The following is a 24775-nucleotide window of genomic DNA, read 5'->3' on the forward strand; positions in this document are numbered from 1 at the left end:
TCTGACAGCAGCAGCAAACAGTTGCCACAAAACAGACTTTTTTGCACCATAATGTCAGACTGTCTCCTCTTTTTCATGATAGGAAGAGAAAAATACAAGCCTTGGGTTTTTTCAAATTTCATACTCTGGTTTACCGGCTGTTTCATATGTGGCCCCAAGTCATAACTGACCCTTTGCAATATAGCATGAAACGTATCAGTAGGACACTAAGTCGGTTTTAATTAAGTTTTTCCCTTTGATGCCGTCTCCAGCAGAAAGCTTCATCCTCTGAAATTAATCCTGCCATTGCTGAGTTTCACTCTCAGCGATAGTGAGATATGTAAATATTAAGGGTTTATATTTTGAGCTCTGTGAAAAGTATGAAAGGAGATGATTAGTTTGGAGAGAGTCAGTGGCTTTTAAGTATAGAGCCAGAAATATATTACAACGGAGGGGAGGCGAGGCATGGGGGCGCTGGTTCTGACAGGAAACAACGCCCAAAGCTACTGTCGGATGAGCCTTATGTCCCTGTTCAATTTTAGCCATCTATATATCTGAATGAATGGACTATCACTAGTCTATATGAAAGTAGATTTTTCCACACCCTGCATACCCATGGAGATGCCTAAATTTAACTTTTATTTTGTCCCATCAACAGTCAAAAAAAAATCAGTAGCTACTGGGCATTTCTGCTAAAAAGATATAAAATTAGAAAATGACTAAGAATAGTCTGTATACAGGTTCCTGAATGATACTTTTTTCGATAGAAATGTTTTGAAATCCAATTTAACAAGAGGGCATTACACATTATTGTTAAAAAAAATTTTGTTTTATTTTTCAGCCCCTTGGCATTTTCTACACAATATCAAAGAATACAACTTTAAATGAGCTAAAATTGAATTTACTACCGCAGATTACCGCAGATTACCGCAAATGTCCTATCTCCTGAGCCACTGCAACTACAAAAAAAAAGAAAAAAAAATGCGAATAGGAACAAAATGTATACCATAAAATGAACCAGTGCAATAATTTTGCTGGTCAGTATGCAAGGCTCACTGATGCATACTGCGTAACCCATGTTGTAACCTAATGTATATATCCTGTCACTAGCACATTTAGATTTTGGTACATGATGATTGGCTTACTGAAATTGAAGAAATTGGACCAAGTGGTGCAGTGCTTGTGCTACCTCTTGGATTTTGATCCAAATGACTTCACACTCAGCACTTAACTCCCATTGGTCCTCAGCAACACACCCACAAAGTGTGAAATAGATCAGATGTTCAATCCCCAAAAATATATTTAAGCCTAAACTGGTATGTTGCTACCTACGGTGGGCCTCCTTTGTTTACATACCAGTTTACAGAGCCTAGGCTGTGTTAACTTTTTTTTTAGCACACACAAAGTACTGTACTGACAGTTAGAGGATTGTAAGGAGATATTCACTGATTTTGACAAAAAAAAGTGATTTGACAACAAGCTTTTGCCAGAATCGCAACAACTTCTTTTTTCTTCACTCAACATACAATAATACTTGTGAGATATGCACCGCCAAGGGAGTATAATGAATTTACAAAGTGATGTGAGTTAACTTCTTTGGGGTGTGAGATGCCATATACTGCACATGATGTCCTAGATATGATCCCAGCATCCTCACCCTATGCCACGCCATGATGTGGGTTATGGGCGAGTTTAAGAAAGCAACTGTAGTCCACGAAAAGTGTAGATCAAAGAGGATTAGAGGGGCCTTGAATGTGATGCTTACTGGCACAGAAACCTACAGGCAGTCTGAATTCTTTCTTTTTTTTTCAGCACAGGTACTTGGCGTGATACCAAACATTCCAACATTGGAAAAGAGAAACAATTTTTTTTTATTACGAAGGGAGAAAAAGGCTCCTGTATTTCTTGTGACTCAGGTTTCACCTATGTAAATGACACATTGTCAGCTGTGTACGATAGTCCTTCCTCGGCTCTCCCAGAATCCTGTTTCCTCTTGGTCACAGCCCTGTGACACAAACCATACAAGGTGTGGCCACGATAAACATGGATGGGTGTTTTCCTTTTCATGTCCAGTCCCATTGTTGCTGTTTGTTCCTTTAAATAATTGATAACTCAATCATGGCTGGAACGCCCTCCCGGCCTGATTCACAAAATCCAAAAATGGACATGAGTGTTTCAACCCTCATTCTTCAATTACATGTATTTAATGGCACCTCATGAACCCTTCATACACGAACAGTAGCAGGCGTTTTTTAAGTCCAATCCCCATGGCGACTTCCGTTGCAGAAGGCTCCTGTAAAGCAATGCAAGCTATGCGGAGGGTTAGGTATTTAAAGGTCCTCACTGAAGAATGCAGTGCAACCTATTCACAGTTTTAACTACTGAGTAACTAATGACCACCTCAGTTCTTTCACTTGACCCAGAGCAACTCCTTAACCTCATCATTGAGATGTCTGACCGAGGGATATTCAGTGGTTGCGTTCCGAATCGCATACTTTCTACTATATAATATGTAGAAAGAAGATTTAGGATGTCCCGATTCTTGTGGCCAGATTTAGGATGGTTAGAAGTCCCCGGATGTCCTACTTCATGCGGCCAAGATTGTTAGTGTTGAAAACTGCATTCTATTTGGGCAATTCTGACCCACAATCCAGAGCGCACGTGAAGTGACGTCACATCGACGAAGCCTCCATGTGAAAACAAACGGGGATGCGACGGATATAAAAGCAAGAGGCAAGATCAAGGCGCAATGTTATGATGAAATAAGAGAGTAAAGTATGTCCCAATAGTATGCCTACTGCATCCTAACTAGATTCTTTTTATCGTCGGATGTAGTATGTAGAATAGAAAAAAGAAGGAGTATGCGATTCGGAACGCAACCAGTGTGTGGTTATATGGGACAGGGAGGGGCGGTATGTCCTTTTATACTAGGAAATATTTGGAATTCCTGAAGAATGGCTCCATTGATTCATTTACGGAATATTACCCTTTTCTGTCAATTGATTGATGAATCGTCTCAGCACTTTCTTCTCTCAGGGCCGTAGATACAGAATATTACAAATAGTTATGAGAAATCACTGAACTTTGCTATTGCTGCTTTCATTGTGCTTGGTTTCTTCGTATTATTTTCCATATTTGCTGATTTAAATATAGGACCTGATGTTTAAGGCAAAAGGGTTACTATGATAAAGTTCCTGTCTTTTGAATGAAGTACTGTAATCTAGTTTTTCTAAATTTAAAACCGCCGCAGCTCTTCACAAATGAGATGTAAACTTTTGTTGTTACCTTTTCACAAAACAAAGCTATCTGTTTGCAGTCTATATGCCATTGATGTAGCTTACTACATCAATGGTCTGCCTGCTCTAGCTACCTACAGACAGTAGATCTTCTCATCTAACTCTTAACAAGAAAGAGAATGAGCACATTTCAAACACTCCTTCGATTATGAAGTCGGATATTGCCGTAATGAATGGTGAATCGGGGCTTTATATGGTTAATACGGACGCCTGGACTTTCCTCTGACTTCAGTTTTTCATTGTGGAACTCTGGGTCTTAGCCCGGTTTATTTCTGGCATATGTGTCATGTTTTCTTTAGCGCTCTGAATGGCCTCAGTTTATTGTGAGTTACCGTTGGAGGATTGACTTTGAGATCAGATATCACTCACTCAGTGGTTTCTGTCGGCATGCCTGCTCCGCACATTCACATGTTCCATTCTCTGCTGGTCATGGGTGTGTGTTTTTCTAGGTGCTCCGTCTGTAACGGCTGTAAATAAAGACAGTGATGCAGAGAGAGAGAGAGAGAGAGAGAGAGAGAGAGAGATAGAAAGAGAAGCATCCCAAATGTGTCGGAGCAGCTACTACCAAGTCATACAATCACCTTTTAAGGCGAGACACTGCAGATAATTAGAATACCATTTTTAACTTATAAATATCATGTGTTTAGCAATATTTAACTTATTATGCATACATTTACATCACTTTAAAAACCAAAATCTAGATGTTGGATAAGGCCAGAGTTAAAATCTCAATTTTACAACACATTAGTGTCCAAAGCTGTAAGTGCTCTAGAAGTTGAGAAGTGAAGATATATTAGTATTTAAAAAAAAACATGTATATATTTTTTTTAGTCAACAGCCATTAAAGATGGTTGTATTGGAGAAATATAACGACGCAAACCAAGAAGGTTTAGTAAGATAAACACCTACATACATCTCAAAATATCCCTTATTAGAGCAGTATCTGCTGCAGTTTTGAGTGTGTTTTTTGGGGGAATCTGGCTGCACTCGTATGTAGATGATGCTTGCCAGCGTCGACCGTTGGGGAGCTGCAGCTGAAAGGGGATCTTTGTTTGGCTGTGTAAAGTAATTTCAAGGTTCCCCCTCCTTCCCCTGCTTTCTAAGCTGTGACTTTAGGCTGTTATAAGTTGCTCTATTGGACTGCATATGTCTCAGATTGTATGCACATGTGGCATTGCTGGACAGAGCTACACACTCAACATGGCTCTGAGGGCTCCATCGGTTTGATTTTGTTGGTAAAGCAGAGTTTTCCTTGACACAGAGTTTTATACTCCCACGGGAGTCAATTCTGCTAAAGCGCACTTGAAAGCAGCAGACACGTGGATGAAAAGAAAATGGGTCATCCTTGACTATCCACTGTCTAGACTTCTGTATTCTTACAATATCCTGGACAGCACAGTGTGAGGTGCTTTCTTCCCCAAGGCTGTGATTTGGATTGGCCAACTCTGTAGGATTAAAGCCTGTCAGTAAGTTGCTCGGCCTGTGTCTGTGTACAGTCACTCACTAGATAGTCAATGTGCGTCTGCAGCCCCGGACATCCCTTTTCCAGTGGGCGTCATTGAGTTTGTTCACAGCACTGGTCACAATGGGCTGGAGATGATTTTGATTTTGATTTGATTTATTAGGATCCCCATTAGCAACACACCGGAGTGAGAGCTAGTCTTCCTGGGGTCCGAAACAAAAGATGTCACTGGTGGGCTCTGTTGGCAGGCTTTCTCTCTCATCGCTCTATCTCCACTAACCTCTTTGTATCTCTTTACACTGAGCATTAAATCCCCCATAAACCCAAATCCACAAAATCCTTTTAACTGTGTAATCTGGGGAGTAAATTGCAGGATGGTAAGCAAGTGCAAAGATTTGGGCATATTTATCAATCCAAATGAAAGATATTATCATTTAAGTTTGATAAACTTTACAGACATTTGGTTTCGATGAGGTGGGCTATGCTCTGTGTTCTTATGACACAATAGGTGTTTTGAACCCATCACGGCAGTTATCTGCCCAAACCTTCTATAAAAACAATAACTACCATGGAGACCGTTTAATACGGCCACGCCCACACAGTAATGTCAAACGTGCTAGACTGTAAAAATGCTGTTTTTTAATAATTGTGAACATTTATTTTCATATACTTTGATATGATATCATATATTATTTTTACTATTTTAAACCAGGTTTCCAGAGGCTTCATTAAGTTCAGTCAATACTTTTAATGGTCACTATCTTTTCATAACTCCCCCCGCACATACCAGAGAAGCTTGACATTATACCCAAAGAAAAGTGAATCAGCATGTGTATTACCTCAAGGCATCTATTGTAAGTATTAGTGCTTAGTTGCATGGCCTTTGTGTGAAATCCAGATGCCAATTGCTGTACCAGACCTACAAAACAGAATATTGTTTTCTCGGTTGATGTCAGTTTCTCATTATTCTGTGCAGCTCACCGCTCATGTTATTTGTAATCATTTTTTAAATAGCGCATTAATCACTGGGGTGGATCCCTTTTGAGTGGACATTAAATGATCTGGTCATGAAGCACATTTCAGTTACATGGGCCTCCTCTTAGCCATTCTGTTCAATCATTAACCAGAAAACTGAAAGATGGGCCTATTTTTCCTGTGAATGTGAGAAAATGACTGAAGTAGCTGCCATAGTTTAGCCCTCCTCCCTTCAGTTTATTCATTCAGAATAACAAGAATTGGACCTTTGTTTGCCTCTGTGAATTAGGTGGGCTAACCCTTAGATGTGCCGAGATATGTTTTTCAAAGTCAAAAGTTAAAGCTATCGAAGTTGACCATTCTTGGCAAAACTGCTCCGATTTTGCAGCAGAAAAACTCCTTCATCATGCCGACAGACTCTGAGAAAGCAGAGATAAACACAGTGGCCCCGGCTGTTTACTCTGCAAATACACCTCTTTACCAAACACACACACATAAAAACACAAACATATGAAAGCAGTGCTCTGCAGTCTTGCCTCGTATTGGTCCTAACCTATGAGAACCTCTCCGTTTCCCTGGATCAGCATTTAACCATGCTTTTTTCTCCTGTTTTTTTTTTCACAGGTCAATGTTCGTGTCACCACCATGGACGCTGAGCTGGAGTTTGCCATCCAGCCCAGCACCACTGGCAAGCAGCTGTTTGACCAGGTACAGTGCACATCACATCTGTATTGACCTCTGGCACCACTGGTGACATCTCTAAATATCTTATACATAAAAAATAAATAAAGTTATTTTTGGATCAATTTGCAATTAAGTTTTTGAATAAAGTTGTTTTTAGGGCTACATGTCAGCCAAAAGCTTGTGATGAAGGCAACAGCAATACATATTCAATACAAGTGCAACAAGTCATTTTAACATTTAACATTTATAGTTAAGGGAACCGTTTAACATTTAGCTGAGAAGGTTGATACCACTCCAAGGAATCAAGCTGGAGTTAGAAGCGGATTTGCTTAGCTTAGCACACAGACTGGAAACAGGAGAAAACAGCTAGCATGGATCTGCCCAAAGGTAAATAAATATGCGTACCAGCACCTCTGAGGCTGGAGTTAGGTGTTCATCAGTTAACTTAAGAGATGATGGATTTTCTTAATGTTTGGATTTAGCCAGGCTAGCATTTAAGCCCTCTGTTTCCAGGTGTTGTGTGAGGCTACTGCTGACTGCTGACTTCAGCTTAATATTTATTGCATTGACTACATGACAAGATGTATATACCACATAAATCTTCGCATTTAGCTTTCAGAATGAAGGCAAACTAGACAACTAGTTTTTGATAAGACGTTCCTGTCAATGAGACTCTTCTGTTGAGCAAGAACTTTAAAGAATAAAGTGTCTTTTTATCATGTCAGCAAACCGGATTGACTGTTTAGTAAAAGTGTCTGCCCTCATATCATCCTTCAAAAGCTCTTTCCATTCATTACATTCTCAAGACTTATTTCCTTTGAGACAAGATTAGAAGAGCTTTTGGCTTCACGTCTCCTTGAGTCCCTGTCTTTCCCAGTGAGGTTTAGGGACTATCATAAATGGTTTCCTGTGATGACAAGTGACAGCTTAATGGGAATACACTAATTGAACTTGAGGCATTTATTAAACTAATGATTAGTGTACATTTTATTTTTGTACATTAAGTCTCGGTGTTGAGTAAAGGCTGCGGTCACAACAATAATAGAAACATAAACACTTTCCTTTTGTATTCCTCTTTATTTTATTTATTATTTTAAGATATCTGATTTCTAATTAAATCATAATTTAGGAGCAAAAATTCAAATGGAAAGGGTTATGTAATAATATGGTAGTATATACTTTATGGCATGCTATTTTCTTCTCAAACCTTGAGGTTTCTATTATTGGTTAAAAGCAGCATTGTAAAGTGATGCATTGTATTTTAATTTGCACGTTTCCTCTTGTTGTAAAACACTATTGTGAAGCACAGTCACTCCTATCCAAATGTAGATGAAATGTCACTAGTTTGAGCTCCTCTGAGGCTGTATGACAGCACCGGGGGAGGAAAGGCATTGTTTCAGTCGCTTCCTGTATAACTAGTTTTTCAATAGCAAGTGTAGCCCTATGTATGTGTGTGTGTACCTACACAGGGCTAACACTTGTCAAGGGATTCACAAAGTATGTCAGCAGTACATTTTCAGTCCAAAACAAATCTCAGTACAACTCTGTTAGGCATTACATCCCTAAAACACAACTAGGATAACAACCATTTTCAGAAAATGGTCTTTTGTCTTGTTTTGACTGCATTTATGACCCTGCTCTAAAGTTTTCAATGGGAATATCTGTGCTTTTGACCCAGATATTCGCCTATGACACCTCTCCATTTATAGCTGTTGGTGAATTCCCCCGCCACTTGTGAGAATGGCAGTCAGTGGGTTGTGCTACCGATTATCCCTCACTAACTCTTCACACCTCTTCCCAAGTCTGAGCATCTGGTCACAGCAGATTCATTTGGCTGTCATTTAGCTTTAGCGGCCGTGTCCCTCAAGTCTGTCAGTTTTAAACGGCTGTAATCAGCGGTGGTGTTCGAAAGGTTCTCTGGAAATGCTGAGTAACAGCAGCGTGTGCTCATTTCCAGGGTGAGTGTGAGGCCCAGTGTGTGTGTGTGTGTGTGTGTGTGTGTGTGTGTGTGTGTGTGTGTGTGTGTGTGTGCCCTGTGTTCAGTGCTGATCATAGCTTCAGTCCCACTCGTGAAGCTCTCAAAGAGAATCTACTGCCACACCCCTACACACCCCCGCACACTTTCACTTCCACATGCGTGCACTCTGCTGCTCATTTGGATTTTGCCTTCAGCAAGGCTGGAAAAATCACAGCAGTCACGGTTCACAGTAAATGTATTGTGTCTGTCCCCAGTGTCTTTTCCATGTTAAGGCCATGTTGGCATCACCCAGCCTCCACATGCTCTCTCCTGTATTAATGATTTCCCTTGAGCCTTTTGGTTTGGAAAGCAGAAGGATGATTCATGTTAAGCAGCTGAAAAACATGGCAACATTTTAAACAGTTCAACAATGTCTTGAACTAACTCCATGATCCAAGTGTATAATCTGTCGGACAGGTGTCAAAATATGAAACTAGTTTACCAGCACACCGAAGCCACATGTCAAAACCACACGAAAGAAATTGCTGCAAAGCTGTCCCAACATGTAGCATGTAGCAGAACTATTCTTAGATATTAAACTCTACAATACCGGCCCTGTAGCACTCCCTTTACTGTTTAGGTACAATATAATGTGTGGTCCGACAGTAATAGACCCATTTCCTCTGGGCCAGTGACCCCTGACCCCCCTCCCCCCCCTACACTCCCCCCCTCACCACCATGAAACACACGCCTTCATCTTTGTGCCGGTCCCGATTGGGTGAACCCTTCCCTTCCCCTCCTCAGTGGCAGGAGGACTACTGCACGTTATTCAGTGCGGAGGATGCAGTGCAGTGTGTAATGCTGTTTCAGCCCAGTGGCATTCCTCTCTCTCACCACAGGGCCCCGTAAAGCAGGCAGACAAACTTTCACTCTCTGTCATATCGCTGTCAGGCGGGGCTGCAGACTTCAGTGGCACTACAGCTCTTTCTGCTTCAACCTAGAAGGAGTCTGAAGTGGGAGGTGCCACTGTAAAAGTTTAGCTTCTTCAACTGGATCGCAAATGTTTTACTGAGATAACAGTTAAAAAAAAACGATTTACCAGAATGAAGTAGACAGAAGTGTGCTTCTGCAGCTTGTAAAAACAGTTTGGCCCAAAGATTTTAAGTATCTCTTGGTTTTTTCAAAGGTCAGATCCGATTGCAGAGATATGTTGCGGGGTATGGCAGGTCTTGAAAAGCATTGACTTAAGTGTCCTCAAGGAAACCTTTTAGAAGTTATAAAGAAGGTCAAAAGTCTTAGATCATTTCTATTGCCTGCTGTAACACTTGTTATAATTCATTTTTATGTGGCTGCTGGCTGTCAGAATACATTATAAACCTATGAACTGAAAGTAGGATTGTTTTGCTGTGGACCGTTCACAGAGGATGCAGTTTAATCCTTTTTTATGGTCTGCAGTAGCTTACAAGTAGCAATTAAAAAAAAAAACACTTAAATTACTAATCACTTTTTCTAGGTGGCTATGGATAAAAGCATCAGCTCAATGAACGTAATGTAATCTCAATGAGAACGAATATCGGAGGTGTTAAGAGCTCTTGACGTACATTGGAGCGACCTGACAACCCATTAAGCTAGAGGCAGCATGCCAAACCAACCTGTTATGATCTCTCTCTTGACCAAACCAGATTCAGATTTAATCCTTCTGTAATGAACTGTATTATATTAATATCCTTTGCCAGCAGTTGTTCATGGACCTTGTTATTAAAGCTAGTTTGTCTATCTGCCAGAGTAGCTACGTTGTTGTTAAAGATCGGTAAGCTTGCCCAGGAAAAAACCGTTAGCTCCCCGATAGTGCCAAATGTTGCCAAGCCTCTGTACACCAGCTGAGTCCCAGAGAAAATAGTGAATTTAGGTATCGGTAAGGCAGCCCTCTCTGCCTCTGACTCCGTGGACCCCCAAAGCAAAACCACTATGAAAGGACTGATTGTTTTCCGAGGCCTTCTGAGTTTCATTACATTTGATACGACCTTAAGTGCTCTCTCTCATTTCAGTCCCCTTCTACTTTGTGTTGTTGTTGCCCTCAAAACAATCCATCAGAGAAGGTCCCTGAATCAAATGTTCAAATTAAATCGATTTTTTTTAATCCCACAGATCACCCTGCCCTATATTTTTCTATTACCACTAAGGGGGGGGGAGTTATGATTTTAATTAGAATCTTGGCTGGAGCTTATCACTGGGAATGGGCTTGGCCACGTCAAGTGCCAGCGTGTTGATTCAAACTTCCACCCAGGCAACTTAACACCTCACCTGGTAACAGGGTGGGGAATTTGGCAGTGAAGCATTCAAAAAGGGCCCGGCACAGGGATTGTCCCACTTAACGGCGCCCACATATTATGCACACACAGAAACGTGACAGTGCTGTTGGAAAAATTGCTGTGCCTGCCTCTCCGACGGCCATAAAGAGCCTCTGGTGCGTCTCGTTGAGGTTTTCCCTCAGAAGCCAGTGGAAAAATGGTCGCTTCTCCTGCAGCGCAAGTGATTATTCCAGATCTATAACTGGGTTTTCACTTTCTGCCTCTGCTGCACACTCCAAACACTGGTCTTCCAATCTGCAAATTATGGAGCTGAATACGTTCTTCCAACTGTTTCCAGTGCAGTTGAAATGAAAACTGGGATCATAAGCAGCCTTTTGGACGTTAATATTGAGGAGTTTTGGCTGTTGAAGATTTGCCAGAAAGTAACCCCTCTATACCCCCTGGTCTGACTTCAGCCTGCTCTGTCTGTTCCTTGAGTCAGAGACAGGATGCTGGTCATGCAGCACGCCCTCGTTACACAGTATCGCTCCCCCTCACTGGTCACACAATAGGGCCACTTTGTTATAGATCAGCCCCCAGCATGCAACAGACACAGAGATGTGAAGTGTTGCTCAAATGCATGTACTGACTCAAAGTATACTGACAAAAGCCAGACCATTACTTGGAATCACCCAAAATAAGATTAAGCCTACTGATGTTGTTTCAATTTAAATATATGAAGGCTTAGCATAATAACCTGTAATCTTCTGTCTCACAGCTGCAAGATCTCAGTATTGAAAAAAGTGCCAATTTAGACCTGAAATGATTATTTGACCAGCCAATCGTCAAACACCACAATCTACTTTGATCATCTTTTGTTATTATGTGTCAAGCCCAAAAGCAAAAATGTATCAGGTTCCAACCAATCAGCTGTGAATATTTACCCCTTTTCTTTCTGGTGGAAAATGTAATATTAACACACACTTTTTAATTTAATTTAATTGTTTAATCAAGAAAATATTTATTGATTGATCAGAAATCTTAATCCTATTTTAAGAGATAGGATTGCAAGGATCGGTTGAGACGTTGTAATATACAATATATATATATATATTTCATATATTTGCCAGATTGCTTTAATCAACAAACATGTAGTGTTTTGGATGTGGATTTGCCCTGGCATTAGTTAACTGGTTTGTATCATTGACTTTAGCCAGGTTTATCCTCAGGCCTAGGAATGTGTAAGAATGTAATCTAATCTCAGTTGAGTAGTCTGGTACCTGAGTATCACATTAAGGTTAGATTCCTCAGGGCTTTCCAGTGTCTGTGAAGCCTTCAAAGGACTTTTTATGACTCCTTGCTCGACTGGAAGAAAACCATCAGTGATTCATTTACGTTTATTGGAAATGTGAAGTGTGAAGGCACGATCTTTTTTTAGTTTTCTGCTTTCGTGGAAGGTCAAGTTGTGAAGTATTCCGAGTAATGCAAACTGATATCACTTATATCACCGCTAGCCAATAAATCAACATGTGTCTGCCATGACAAATAAGTAGCTCTTTTCCTGTAAGGTTCTTGCATTAACTCTAAAAAGAAGTAAATGGAAGAATAATTTTTTTCAGGAGTATTGGCTTTAAATGTATTTTTGATTTGATTAGATTTTTTATTTATCTTGAACAATCAACATTATTTAAAAGAAAAGAAAAAAAAATCGGATAAAAACACAAAGACAAATCACAAAAATGGATAAAGTAATCCAATTATATCAAAGACAAAAAAGGATGAGTTCGAGAAGGAGCAGGCAGAAGCATAATGCTTACATATTCCTGCCCCTACTTTACAGTATTATATTATTACTCTTTGTATCCAGGTAGTGTGGAAAACTTCTAAGACCTTTCCCCAGACAGTATAGAGCTGAAATAAATGGTCAATCGACATAAAGAATTATACAGCATTACATAACAGTTTTCATAATCGATCAACAGTTTCTGTCATTTATCAAGTACAACTAAATAAAAGCATGCTTTAATATATTAGTTTCCAGCACCTAAAATGAAATAATATGCTACTTTCTACTGTCATACTGTATCAAAGTTAACTCAATACACTTCTGGTGCAACAAAACAAGACATTTGAAGATGTTAATTTGGGCTCTGAGAAGATTTGATTGTTGTAATTACATTTCATAGACCCAACTGCAGAATAGGTCATAATGAAAAACAGTATTGTTTGTCGCAGCCCTAACATATTTAAAAAAATAATAATTTATTTTCTCTGTGCAGGTGGTTAAAACCATCGGCCTACGTGAGGTCTGGTACTTCGGACTTCAGTACATGGATCACAAAGGCTACCACACTTGGCTGAAACTGGACAAAAAGGTAAGATTCCACTTTGATTTTGGCTCATAATAATCTTTTAAATGAAAGATTTTTCGGACATATTGAAAACATGTTTCCAGTGTGTTATAATACTTACATCTCAAATGTGTGATTCTTATATCATTTTCCTTTCAATAGAGTAACATTCCACTATCACTACATGTGTCTTCATACTTACGTTCTTTATACTCTGTGTTTGAAGTATGTCCCAACTGCCCAGCTCTATTTGTGGACTAGGACTCTTTCAACAATAGAGAAAGAATGCATTCTTCTGAAGGGATGGTACACAGAGCTTCAGTGTTTGCCTTTCAGTCAATCAGTAGCCACCGTATTACTTTATGTATATATTCACATGCTGTATTGTGGTTCCACTTCCGGCAGCTGATGTTGTCTATGTTCTCTCTGTGACCGGGGGGGGGGGGGGGGGGACCACTGCATGTAATCAGCTGGAGGTGGATTATTTGACTAGAGAGTGGACTCTTTGTGAACCAGGGCTGCCTTCGTTCTTCTCTGTTGCCCTCGAGTAAACGCAGGTTTCTTTACCTTCAATAACTGAAGCTGCCCTCAATCTAACTGGTCTAATCTGTTGTGCAAATCAGCCGGAGGAATGACGTCATGCCTGCAAATAGAAGTCCAGATGTTACAGATTGTTTTGGTATCCCAGTTTTTATATGAACTACCAACCCCTACAGCGTTAATATTGAAAATCTGTTGAAGATAAAATCCTCCCATTTTAAACATCAAAGTTTGTTCACAGGACAGGGAAGGGAGCTGCACAAAGTTGAAACATTACTTACTTGAGTCAAAGTATGTTGGAAGACACTGATGGTGTTTAGATTGAAATAGGACATTTACCAGGCTTCCGTAGGACGCTCCTCCTCTGTTTTAAACTAGCAGGTACTTTAGCTGCTAATACCATAACATTACCTAATGTATGACAGAACTGTTGAGAGCGAAGTTGGGTAATGTAGGTTCCGGGTTTTGACAGAGAAATGGAGATAGAATGTATTTCTAGCTCTGCAGCAATGGTTTTGATCCTTTTTGCTTTCGAGTCTCCATTGTGAGTCCAGATAATGTTATCGGAGTAAAAAGCTGAATCGGTGGAGAACTCTTTAAAATATACATCCGGCTATTATGCTTAATAGTGCAACATGAACTGCAGACTGTATGAAATGTAGTGAATAGATTAAGACTGTTTCTATCTAATGGGATTTAAAAGATTCGATGAAGGAGGCTTCTGACTAAAATAAATGTAGGAAACCAAGCTAATCTATCTGGGGAAACTTCGAAAGTTGCCTTTGCAAATAAGTGCGAAGAGGCACTATAATCATAAACAAGGGTCACTGAGAGAGAGAAAGGTATATGCCTGCCTCAGTCAGCAGCTGTAAACTGTACAGTGTGTGCTGACGCTGCGCTGTAGCTCATCAGCACAATGCCTCACTCATACTGGAATATTCCCGGCCCCATTCTCTCCATCAAGACCGCTTGGTTCCTGTTTCGTAATTAGAGGAAGAGGCACGTTGTGTAAACATGTACTGTAGCTCGGAGTTATTAAAGTGTATTTCCACTCCAAATGAGAGTGGAAAGAGACTGCAGGACTGCAAGCTGTTGCCCAATGTATGATATTAAACATTGACACAGTTTTAACTCTTTTTCTTTTTTCTTTTTTTTTTTTTAGCAAAAAAACACAATTTACTGGTTTGAAAGACAGAATTTATGGTTTTTACTTTACTAAAAAACTGTACGGATTCCTACTATTCCATCTTTTCATTTTGACATTCTAGGAGTAGTGCAGTGAGCTACATGTTCGTAGGAATGATCAGCGGAGAATCCAGTATTTGCTTCTATAAAATAAATATTGCGGGACACAACCTCTTGTAAAACAATTAAATGTTTTTTTTACACATTGCTTCTTAGTATGTACTACATCACCGGCTTCCTGTTTTTAAGATTGTTTCTCTTATATATGCTAAGCTAGTCATCCTCTGGTGGCATATTCACCATCCAAACATGAAAATGTTATCAGTCTTCTAATCCAACTCTTGGCAATGAATGAAAAAAACGCACATTTCCCCAAAACATTCAACTGTTCCTTTTTGAATGCTCACACAGTTAATGAACAAATGTATTTGTAATTCCTCTGTCCAGGTGTCGTCCCAGGATGTGAAGAAGGAGAACCCGCTGCAGTTCAAGTTTCGGGCCAAGTTCTTCCCGGAGGACGTGTCTGAGGAGCTGATCCAGGACGTCACCCAGAAGCTCTTCTTCCTGCAGGTGAAGGAGGGCATCCTGAGTGACGAGGTCTACTGTCCGCCAGAGACCGCCGTGCTGCTGGCCTCATACTCCGTCCAGGCCAAGTTTGGAGACTACAACAAAGAGATCCACCGGCCCGGATACCTGCTGTCAGAACGCCTACTGCCACACAGGTGAGATGTGCCATTTCATATAGTTGTATACACTTGCTATTATACCGAAGCAAATGTGTTCGGCACTGGCAGAAAATACCTTTTTGTTGCGTACGGTTAATGTTATTACATAAGTAAGAGGGAAGTAATAATGAGTGAGCGGGAAAAAGGCCGTTCTCATTGAGTTTGGTTCCTGAGAAAATCTCCACCCTGCAAAGCAAAGAAACAAAATAGCAAGAGGAAGTTTTAATTTACGACCGAGGTTTCTGGATAATAATGATTCAGAAACGTTTGAGTATTGTGTGTCAGATTATCTCCCTTTTCCAGTAAATAAAGTTGCTCATTCAACTTTAAAAAAAGATTCATACATACACATACAGAAAAAAATGTAAGGGAGAAAACAAAGATAACAGAGTAACTTAATGGTTTCCACAGAGCATTCAAGGTAAAGATCAAAGCATACAGCTTACATCATTAATCATGACGGGGTGTGTCTGGGACTGCTGAACCAGGTTGCACAATCATATCAGCCTTCCTTCATTCCCTATAGAAGTCAGCAACATGCAATGATGATGATATTTAAAGTCTGGAGGTCATTGAATTGTGTCCTGACGCTGTCAAATGTATGTTGTTTATTTGTGTTGCACAAACGTAATAACTGACCGCGAAGGCTAGCATCAACATGAATAAAAAGGGTTTATGGGATATTAGAAAGGGTTGTGTGTGTGTGTGTGTGTGTGTGTGTGTCCGATTGTGCACAAAATGCATCAGTCCAAGTTGATATTAAACCCAAACAAAGTTGGATTTGCATGAAAGAAGATTAAGGTTCATTCATCAAACCAGAGCCAAAGATATGTGATTAGTTTGTGTTTGAGTAGTTGTGCAGTATTGCATGGTGAGGTTGCTGATCTCTGCTGCTTTCTTCTCTCTCTGTAGAGTCATGGAGCAGCACAAGTTATCCAAAGAGCAGTGGGAGGAGAGGATTCAGGTGTGGCACGAGGAGCACGGCGGCATGTTAAAGTGAGTCTGTCTTTTTAAATAACGTCACTCATTGAATTAAGAATACATTTCAATAATAGCTAAATGTTGTCCTTTGTCCATCCTTGCAGGGAAGACGCTATCTTGGAGTACCTGAAGATCGCCCAGGACCTGGAAATGTACGGAGTCAACTACTTTGACATCAAGAACAAGAAGGGAACAGAGCTGTGGCTGGGAGTGGACGCACTGGGACTCAACATTTATGAGAAAGATGACAAGTAAGCACTGACTTTTTTTAAATCTGTTTTTGTTTTTGTTTGACGTACTCAGCCGTGCAGTTTGTCTGTACTGGCTCTTGCTTTGTGCTTCCTGTGACACAGAGGTAAACTAGCTGGGCCAGGTCCATGTCTGCACTTAATCACCATTCCTGTTCTTATGCAGACAGTATGACAGGAATAACAATGAAGGCCAACATGATACAGTCTTTGGGAGAAGTTGCTCCAAAGGATGAATGGAAAAAGAAAACAGTCTTTTTTGCCACTGTGGTAGATTCTCTGATCTGAAATAGTATTTTTTTAACCTTGAGATATTATAGCACAAATTTGTCAAATAATATAGTTTAGCATTTGTGCATTAGCGACATAATAGTGCCTCCTTTGAGCCAATGTGTCATCCTCTCTTAAATAGGACGTCTTATGTTAACGCCTCTGCGTTTAGAGGGGCATTTAGTCATTCACATACTATTGAATTAGCCTGGTGCAACCAGACCATCGTACTTAATTTCATTTGTACAGAAGGTCTGGAACTGCTGTAATTGGCAAACGTTCACTCACTTGGAGGCGGGTGTCTGTTGAAGTTTAAAACTATTGGATCTGCTCAGTGCCACTCTGGATTAGCCAACCAATCGCATAACGTTTGGTCGTGAGCCAGCTTCTGACGGAAATTTCTGACTTCACTACATATTGCAGTCTATGGATCTACCGGTACCTGGCAACGGTAATTTGCTCGAGCCTAACGTTTAGTTATTTGGATGAGAAATGTAACGGGTTGTGTTAAATGTGCATATGATATCGTCTGATATCGATTGCAGGACCCTGAATCGAATCGAAGTTGCATCGCAGCAGGCTATCAAAAAATATTGTATCTTTGACCAATGAATCGATCTAATATCGCATCGTAATGAAACCAGCTAACTACCAACCAAAACCCCTAACTACCAGAACGACAGAAAGACTCTTGTAGTTGTTTGATAGGAGGATTTCCTTTTTTTGATTTTACTTTTGAGCTCTGTTGAAGGCTGTTGCCAGAGTCCAGCTAAGGTCTTGGTTGTGATTGCCACTTTATTTCTAGGGCAAGCCAGTTTGGGAGGTAATCACCCTCTATTTGGTGAAAGGTGCGCTGCCACCTCCCGTGGCTGGTGGCTTGCTCTGTGGGGTCACTGGAGGGAAGTGCACCGTGTTAAAGGAGCGCTTCATTCCAGGTGACTTGCCTTTCAGTCACTGACCCCGCCGTGCTGGAAATCCTTTTTGTCCATGCTCCTCCTCTCTGGCTGAGGTTTGCTGTTCACTGCCAGATTGCAGCTCTTCTCATATTAAACTGGTTGCTCTGTGTCATTTTTCATGCAGAGCCGTGCGTGGTCTACTTTGTCTGCCTCGGTGGAAGAAATGAATAAAGCAAAGTTGGTGACGTGGAACTGACAAAGTTCTCCAAGTCGGGCCTGTAATTGAACGTTTTACTGGTTAATTTCTCTGTCTTATATCAATATTTTTCTTCTACAAGTTTAAATGACTTAATTACCGTAAATGCCATTGTGTTAAAGTTCACCCAGTATCTTGTTTCACCTTGTTGTAACTTAACTGTGCTGTGTAACTTCAAGAGCGAGAAAGGCAGTGTTAAAGAGCATACCGGGTCCCTGTCTGTCTCTTTATGTGCTCCCTGGGATCAGCAAAGAAATGCCTCTCCTCCTTGGTGCCCTCTGTTACCATGGCTACGCCGACTGGTTTTTCAAGCTGTGCGGCACTTAAGAATGTGAGGCTAGCCCACGACACTGTCTCTCCAATGAGGGCAGTCGGCCCACAATGCAGCAGTGCAGCCAGAAGCTTGTGCTGGCTTTAACTCCTTGTGCTCTGCTGCTCTGCTAAACACAGCACTGTTCATATTAGAGGAAGGAGCTTTAAGACTTTTCCTCTTAGCAATCCTCCTGGCCAAACGCACTCGGTGAAACCTGCCAGACATCAGTTTCATTTCAAACTTTGGAAAACTGTTCGCAAATTTCCACAGTTCTTTCCATCTGAAATCTATAAAAAAATAAAAACAAAAAAACTTTAAAAAAAGAATAAAAATCTTATTAATTAATATTCTTTCTTTTCCGTCTTTTCACTATTTTACACTGACTCTGTAGTAACTGTTGTATCTAGCTGCCGAATGTATCAAGTTCCTGCCTAAAAAAGTGTCTTAACACTTGTTGACTTTTGACATCTGCAGCTATTTTCTTTATTAATTGATCACTTAAGTAGTTTATTCTAGCAAAAATGATGAACATTCAGGTTTCAGCTTCTCAAATGTGAGGATTGGCCGTTTTTATTCATCTGACGCAATCATTAAATATTTCTAAGTTTAATATCTAGGTTTTTGTCTCTTAGTCAACATTTGAAGACTTTATGTTTTATGTTCCACGTGTTTATTGGAAAATAATATTGCTTTTATAAAAAAAGATTACAAACAAGTGTTGGTTTCAGCCGACAATATGACAAAAAACAGATACATTTTTGTTAATGCATTTCATGGTATATTGACTCAGTTGTTGTTACGTTAATGGTCTCTATCAAGACTGCAACAGTACCTGAACCTGAAAAATACCTTTTATTACTTTTTTTTTGTTTTGACGTACTGGTTCCACTAGTCATTGCTATCAAATGCTAATATTTCCTACAAGTTTATTCTCATCCCTTGTAATATTTGAAAGCCAGACTTTATAATTAAATCCAGCTTCATTTTAACCACAGTCTCTTTCCTTCTCTAAATCACTACAAGCTGTCTGCAAAATGTCATGAACCACATTACTGCAACAGTATTTATCTACACTGCTCACTGGACCACCAGAGTCTGATAGAAATATTCAATCGCTGAGATAACTTCCACATTGTTTTGTCAATTCCAGAAGCATGTGTCAGGGTCGATAATTGAGTGAAATTCCAGTTCAGGCGTTGCGGTTTCACAGCACAGTTTCACTGCGAGGTGGATGGCTGTCTCTATAGATTACGACACTATCGGCTTGTCAATGTTTACAGTGCTACTTTGTATTGTGCTGAGTGAGATTGGAGTCCGATCAGTTTGTCTGGCACATTGAAACGTTGGGCCACACCCCAGATTCATCCCACAGACAGAAATCCAGGTTCACAGTCAGTCTAAGTGTCAAGAGTGAGTCTGATTGATATGAATGTCTGAAATGGACTGGTGTTTGTTTATGTCTACAGAACACTAAAACTGTTATTCATTTGATGAATAGGGCGGCAACTAATGATTGTATCTATTCAAGGTTATAAATGTTATTTCCTAAAGAAACAGATGCTGCACGGGTGCTACTTTTGACCTGTATTAAAGCGGCAACGAGTAACTTTTAAATATCTTTTAAACAGCCTCATGTTTCCTCTCATAATCATAAATTACCTTTAACAGCAAACGAGACCATCAGTGCAAAGAAAGACGTTTTTATATAGTTTTTATTACTGCATTTGATCTGGTCGTACACCCAGTCCGATTTTCGGTTCACGCGTGCATGCTGTATGGTCACATATCCATATTGGTCGCAGATTTCAGTGTGGCGCAGGATCGCGATTTGAGAAACCTATCCCTCCAGGTGAGGGAAGGGGAGCGGGAGCCTTGTTTGAGACAGTTGTTTGTCGTCATAATGACTGATAACGGGGCTGAACCATAAAAGAAAAAAAAGAAAATGCAATGAAGAAAAGCTAAAAGGGAGAGTGATAGTCGGGCGGGAGGGCGTTGCCAAGCAACATATACACAATTTCACGCAGCGAACCTAGACTGCAGTGTGTACTCCTAAATGAATGAGCGGTAGCCTATTAAAACAAAGTTTACTTTGCCTCACCAGCATCATCAGATGACCATTATTCATCTGAAATAGTCATTATTTACAACATAAACACATTACCTCATCGTGATCCATACTAACTGCCATCTCTCGTTCATTCGCTTTGTGTGAGGACACGGGGACTCGTTCAGCTCCGTGAGAGGTAACAATGCATCAACTCATTGCAATCAGGTGTGTTTAGCACTTACTGGCATTAGTTGATGCTGTGTCACCCATAGACTCACGGAGCCGAAGAGAGTCCGGTGCCCTCACACTTTCAACACACGGACACGCACCATATTGCTTCCTGATTATTTGAATCTTGCACGCCCGCACGAGCTAGAAAACAGCTTCACGACAGCTGGCGTCGTAATAATACTACCGCTTTTGTTCAAAGGTGTCGCCAACGTGCCGACTTACTCGTAGTAGCTTTAACTGAATATTTTGGGTAACCCATTTATTAAAGTATTGAGAGAGAGATATTTCTCTTTCTGTTTCCCACGTGTCCTCGTTTCATTTTATCAACATGTATAATTTTGTCTCTTAGGAGCAGCAAAATCATTTTGGTTATGTCCTTATTTGAATAATTAATTAATAATTGTTGCACAATTGTAGCCTGTTGAATTATTTAAACTGTCAGTATCATCGCATGCTAGCGATCTGTACTCTTATAAGTCTTCCACACAGCTGTGAACATTTTCATTGTGCTGTTGTAATTTGGCTGATTGTGTAACCATTGAAAACAATGTAAAGATTGTTATTACATCCTAGATTAGCATCAGAGTCTAACCCTCCGTGTCCATGTGGTCACTTCCTCAGATTGACTCCAAAGATTGGCTTCCCCTGGAGTGAGATCAGAAACATTTCCTTCAACGATAAGAAGTTCATCATCAAGCCCATCGACAAGAAGTCTCCGGTGAGTGACACCTCAGCCAGCACTTACATCTTACACATGCTGACATTTCTTTACCTAAAAATGATTCCCCATTCTCTTAAAAGTCTTGTTCCTCGACGGATAAAATGAAGCTCTTCGAGCCTATTAAGTTGCTGTTTGTGTCTGTACTCAAGCTCACTGCTTCCGTTTTACCTGTGGCATCATGTTTCACTGAAGTGGAGAGGAAAACCATTAGACATATCCTTAGTCTGATCAGCATACAGGATAGCCAGGGCTACCTTCCAGGCAATGCTATTACGGATAAAAACAGACACAATAAGAAAGTGGTGTATGCCTTATCTATGTCCTCCAGGCTATTTTACCTTTCACTATAAGTGGAGCAACCTATTTAGTAATGTTTATAGCAGTAATCTGTACTTAAAGTTTCCCTGCACCTGCTCAGGGCTGCTACTACAGTACAGTCCTTGTCCTTTATCAGTGAAGCACAATGGACAGACAGCTAACACATTAGCATTATTCAGCCATTCACTTCGCTTCTTATTCCTCCTGTCTGTGTTCTTCTCCACTTTTTCAGGACTTTGTGTTTTTCGCACCGAGACTGCGCATCAACAAGCGTGTCCTACAGCTGTGCATGGGCAACCACGAGCTGTACATGCGCCGCCGCAAGCCGGACACCATCGAAGTGCAGCAGATGAAGGCGCAGGCCCGCGAGGAGAAGCAACAGAAACAGATGGAGAAGTATGCCCACACCTAGAAACATTTATACTGTATATTCATGTGTATATTTTGCTCAAGGTTTCTTCCACTATCAGTTGTCCACACAGAATTTGAATATGTTGACAAGGGCTGGGCTATAATTCGGTATTATTGTGTATAACATTACAGCTAATACCATGACATTCATATGTCTTGTTTTGTCCATTGAACAGAAAAAATAAACAAATTAAAAAGACATCCTGACATTTGACAAGCTGGAACCTGCAATGTTTTGCATTATTGCAAAAGGAATCAATTAAACAATGAATCGACTATTTACATACTTGACTAATAATTGAAGCTCTGCAACAGTTTAAGTTACTCAGCTTCAAAATAAATACAGTGTTTTGATAACCCCATAAGACAGTGTTCCATTAAGAAGATTCAGAGCTGAAGTTTACACGAATAGTTTCTGAACCAGCTTTACTGATTACTCTGTTACTATTCACAACCTTTCAATCTGCACATGTCAACATGTACAGTGAACCTACCCTTCACCGGGTCATAATACAGCATTTCTCTTCAAGTATGGGAAATCTGCTTCCTGAATTGGCTGAACTGAAAGTGAATGGATCTTGACCCCTGGCCTCAGCTACAGCTGCCGGCCCACTGTCTGCTCCGTACAGCTGTTCAAACATTATGACGTAATGCAGAGCAGACAACACAGTGAATACCAGAGTTAGGGTTCACACACAGTAGCTCACAGTGGTCAGAGTATGTGAGGGAGGCCCTTACAATGTGCAGTTAAACATGATTAAACCCTGACGGAGATATATGTAATAATGTACACATTTTATCAATCAAAAGAATATAAATCTGTAACAAATTCATGTTTTAAAGCATTGTTATGCAAAACACTGCAAATTTATTGTATCCTTTTGATATATAAAATGTGAAGATTTAAGCCTTTGCTTTGGGGACTTTCGATGGAGATCCAACTATTAGTCACCTGATCGATCATAGAATAGTATTTGTTGAAGCTATAATGTAGGTAATGATCTTTTTAAAAATCTTTTTCTTGGATCTAGCCTAACATGCTTTCTCATTTAAAGCCCACATTATTAAAATAATAATAATTTTGATCATTTAGCCTCTGGATGCTCGTTAATGTGGTTAGGGTGTCAAACTGTTAGTCTTCGGCTGCAAATAGTCATCATGTGAGATAAATGAGATCGGTGTCAGAGTTTTCTTGTCTGTCTCTAACATCCCAGTTACAGAGATGAATCTGAGTCTGTATGTGTGTAGAAATGTTTTTTGTGTGTCTGTGTGCTTGGGCTCACCGACTATTGTTTGTCAGCCGTAGCAACTACGTAGCAACCATGTCAGCTCTCTTTGTTGGCTGACAGCGGCTGTGTCTAATCTGTAGGGCCCAGCTGGAGAACGAGAAGAAGAAGAGGGAGGCCATCGAGAAAGAGAAGGAGCAGATGGAGAGAGAGAAGCAGGATCTGATGGTGAGGCTCTACCAGTTTGAGGAGAAGACCAAGAGGGCAGAGAAAGGTGAGGCGGGGGTTTTCAGTGTCTCATAACTCACTTAACCCTGAGAATACAAAGTGTGTGTGTGTGTGTGTGTATGTGTGTGCGCGTGTGTAAATAGTTAGAATACGTGTCGTTATGCTGGTAGGTGAGGCTAACTGACAGGTTGTGTATGCAAGCGACTTGTTTTGTAAACACAACAGACTATGAAAGCTAGGTTTAACAATAACGTACCTGTCCCTTCACTGCAGCACTGATGTCATCTTTGATTACAGTATGAAACTATTATGTATAGTAATTTCCTTAATTCTGCGTTTTTTTAAATCATATTTTACTTCAGCGTCCAGTGTGAGGCTCAAAGTTTTCTTTCTGAAGTTCATCTTTAAGAAGCTCTTATTGTTGAAAGGATAACTGTAAGAGATCATGCTAGTATGATACTTAAGTGTTACCGAGTTTTAGATCAAATCCCAGCTGGATAATACAATTAACAGAAAGTTTACTCTGTAAAGATTGATTGTCTAATTAGAAAATTGTCCATTCTCTGTCTCACTAAAATATATTTAACACTGGGAAGACCATTCAGTAGAAGCATGAAATTGGACATATTTACTTGTTTTATTTACTTTTCACAAGTTGTAATTTCAGCAACTGACGGTTTCTAGATTACATCAGATAATTTGTAAATTGGCTACATGTAGCAAAGTAAACAAATGCTGAAGATAATATTTGTTTCTGTTCTATTTCTGATTATTAGCCAAACCTAAATCCTTTTTATGGTAATCTTATGGGGGCTTTATGAGGATCTGTATATATAGGCCTATTATAAAACAAAAATGGAATGTCATCATGCTATAACATTATACAACAAACATATATAAAGAATCATTTTATTTCTAAAGCCCAGATATTGTATATTTTTCTGAAAACCCCATGACTCTTCTGACCAATTTGTGTGTGGTCAAAGCCTGAAATAGCTTATTCATCTGTGTGATGGAGCTCCATTGTTGTCCAAAAGCTATTAAAAGCACATAAGTGAGCCACAGCGTTGCACTGGGTGACATGTTACTTCCTTATGGGCACTGCAGTTTATTTTAAGTCTGTCCTAGACAGAACATGCTGATGGGGAAAACTCCCATAGCATACTATGTATTCATCCGCTGCT

General features: G+C 40.1%; 1 protein-coding gene across 1 annotated transcript in view; it reads left to right on the plus strand.

Annotated features, from left to right (window-relative positions):
- ezrb (ezrin b) overlaps window positions 1–24775 on the plus strand; it is a 33616-nt gene that overhangs the window by 3354 nt on the left and 5487 nt on the right. The window contains exons 3-10 of the mRNA XM_080048056.1: window positions 6337–6420; window positions 12924–13019; window positions 15168–15442; window positions 16358–16441; window positions 16531–16677; window positions 21309–21405; window positions 21959–22122; window positions 23507–23637. Coding sequence (XP_079904182.1) covers window positions 6337–6420; window positions 12924–13019; window positions 15168–15442; window positions 16358–16441; window positions 16531–16677; window positions 21309–21405; window positions 21959–22122; window positions 23507–23637 — 1078 coding nt within the window. The remainder of the gene's footprint in view (window positions 1–6336; window positions 6421–12923; window positions 13020–15167; window positions 15443–16357; window positions 16442–16530; window positions 16678–21308; window positions 21406–21958; window positions 22123–23506; window positions 23638–24775) is intronic.

This window comes from Ammodytes marinus (genome assembly GCF_949987685.1).
Source record: "Ammodytes marinus genome assembly, chromosome: 19".
NCBI lineage: Eukaryota > Metazoa > Chordata > Actinopteri > Uranoscopiformes > Ammodytidae > Ammodytes > Ammodytes marinus.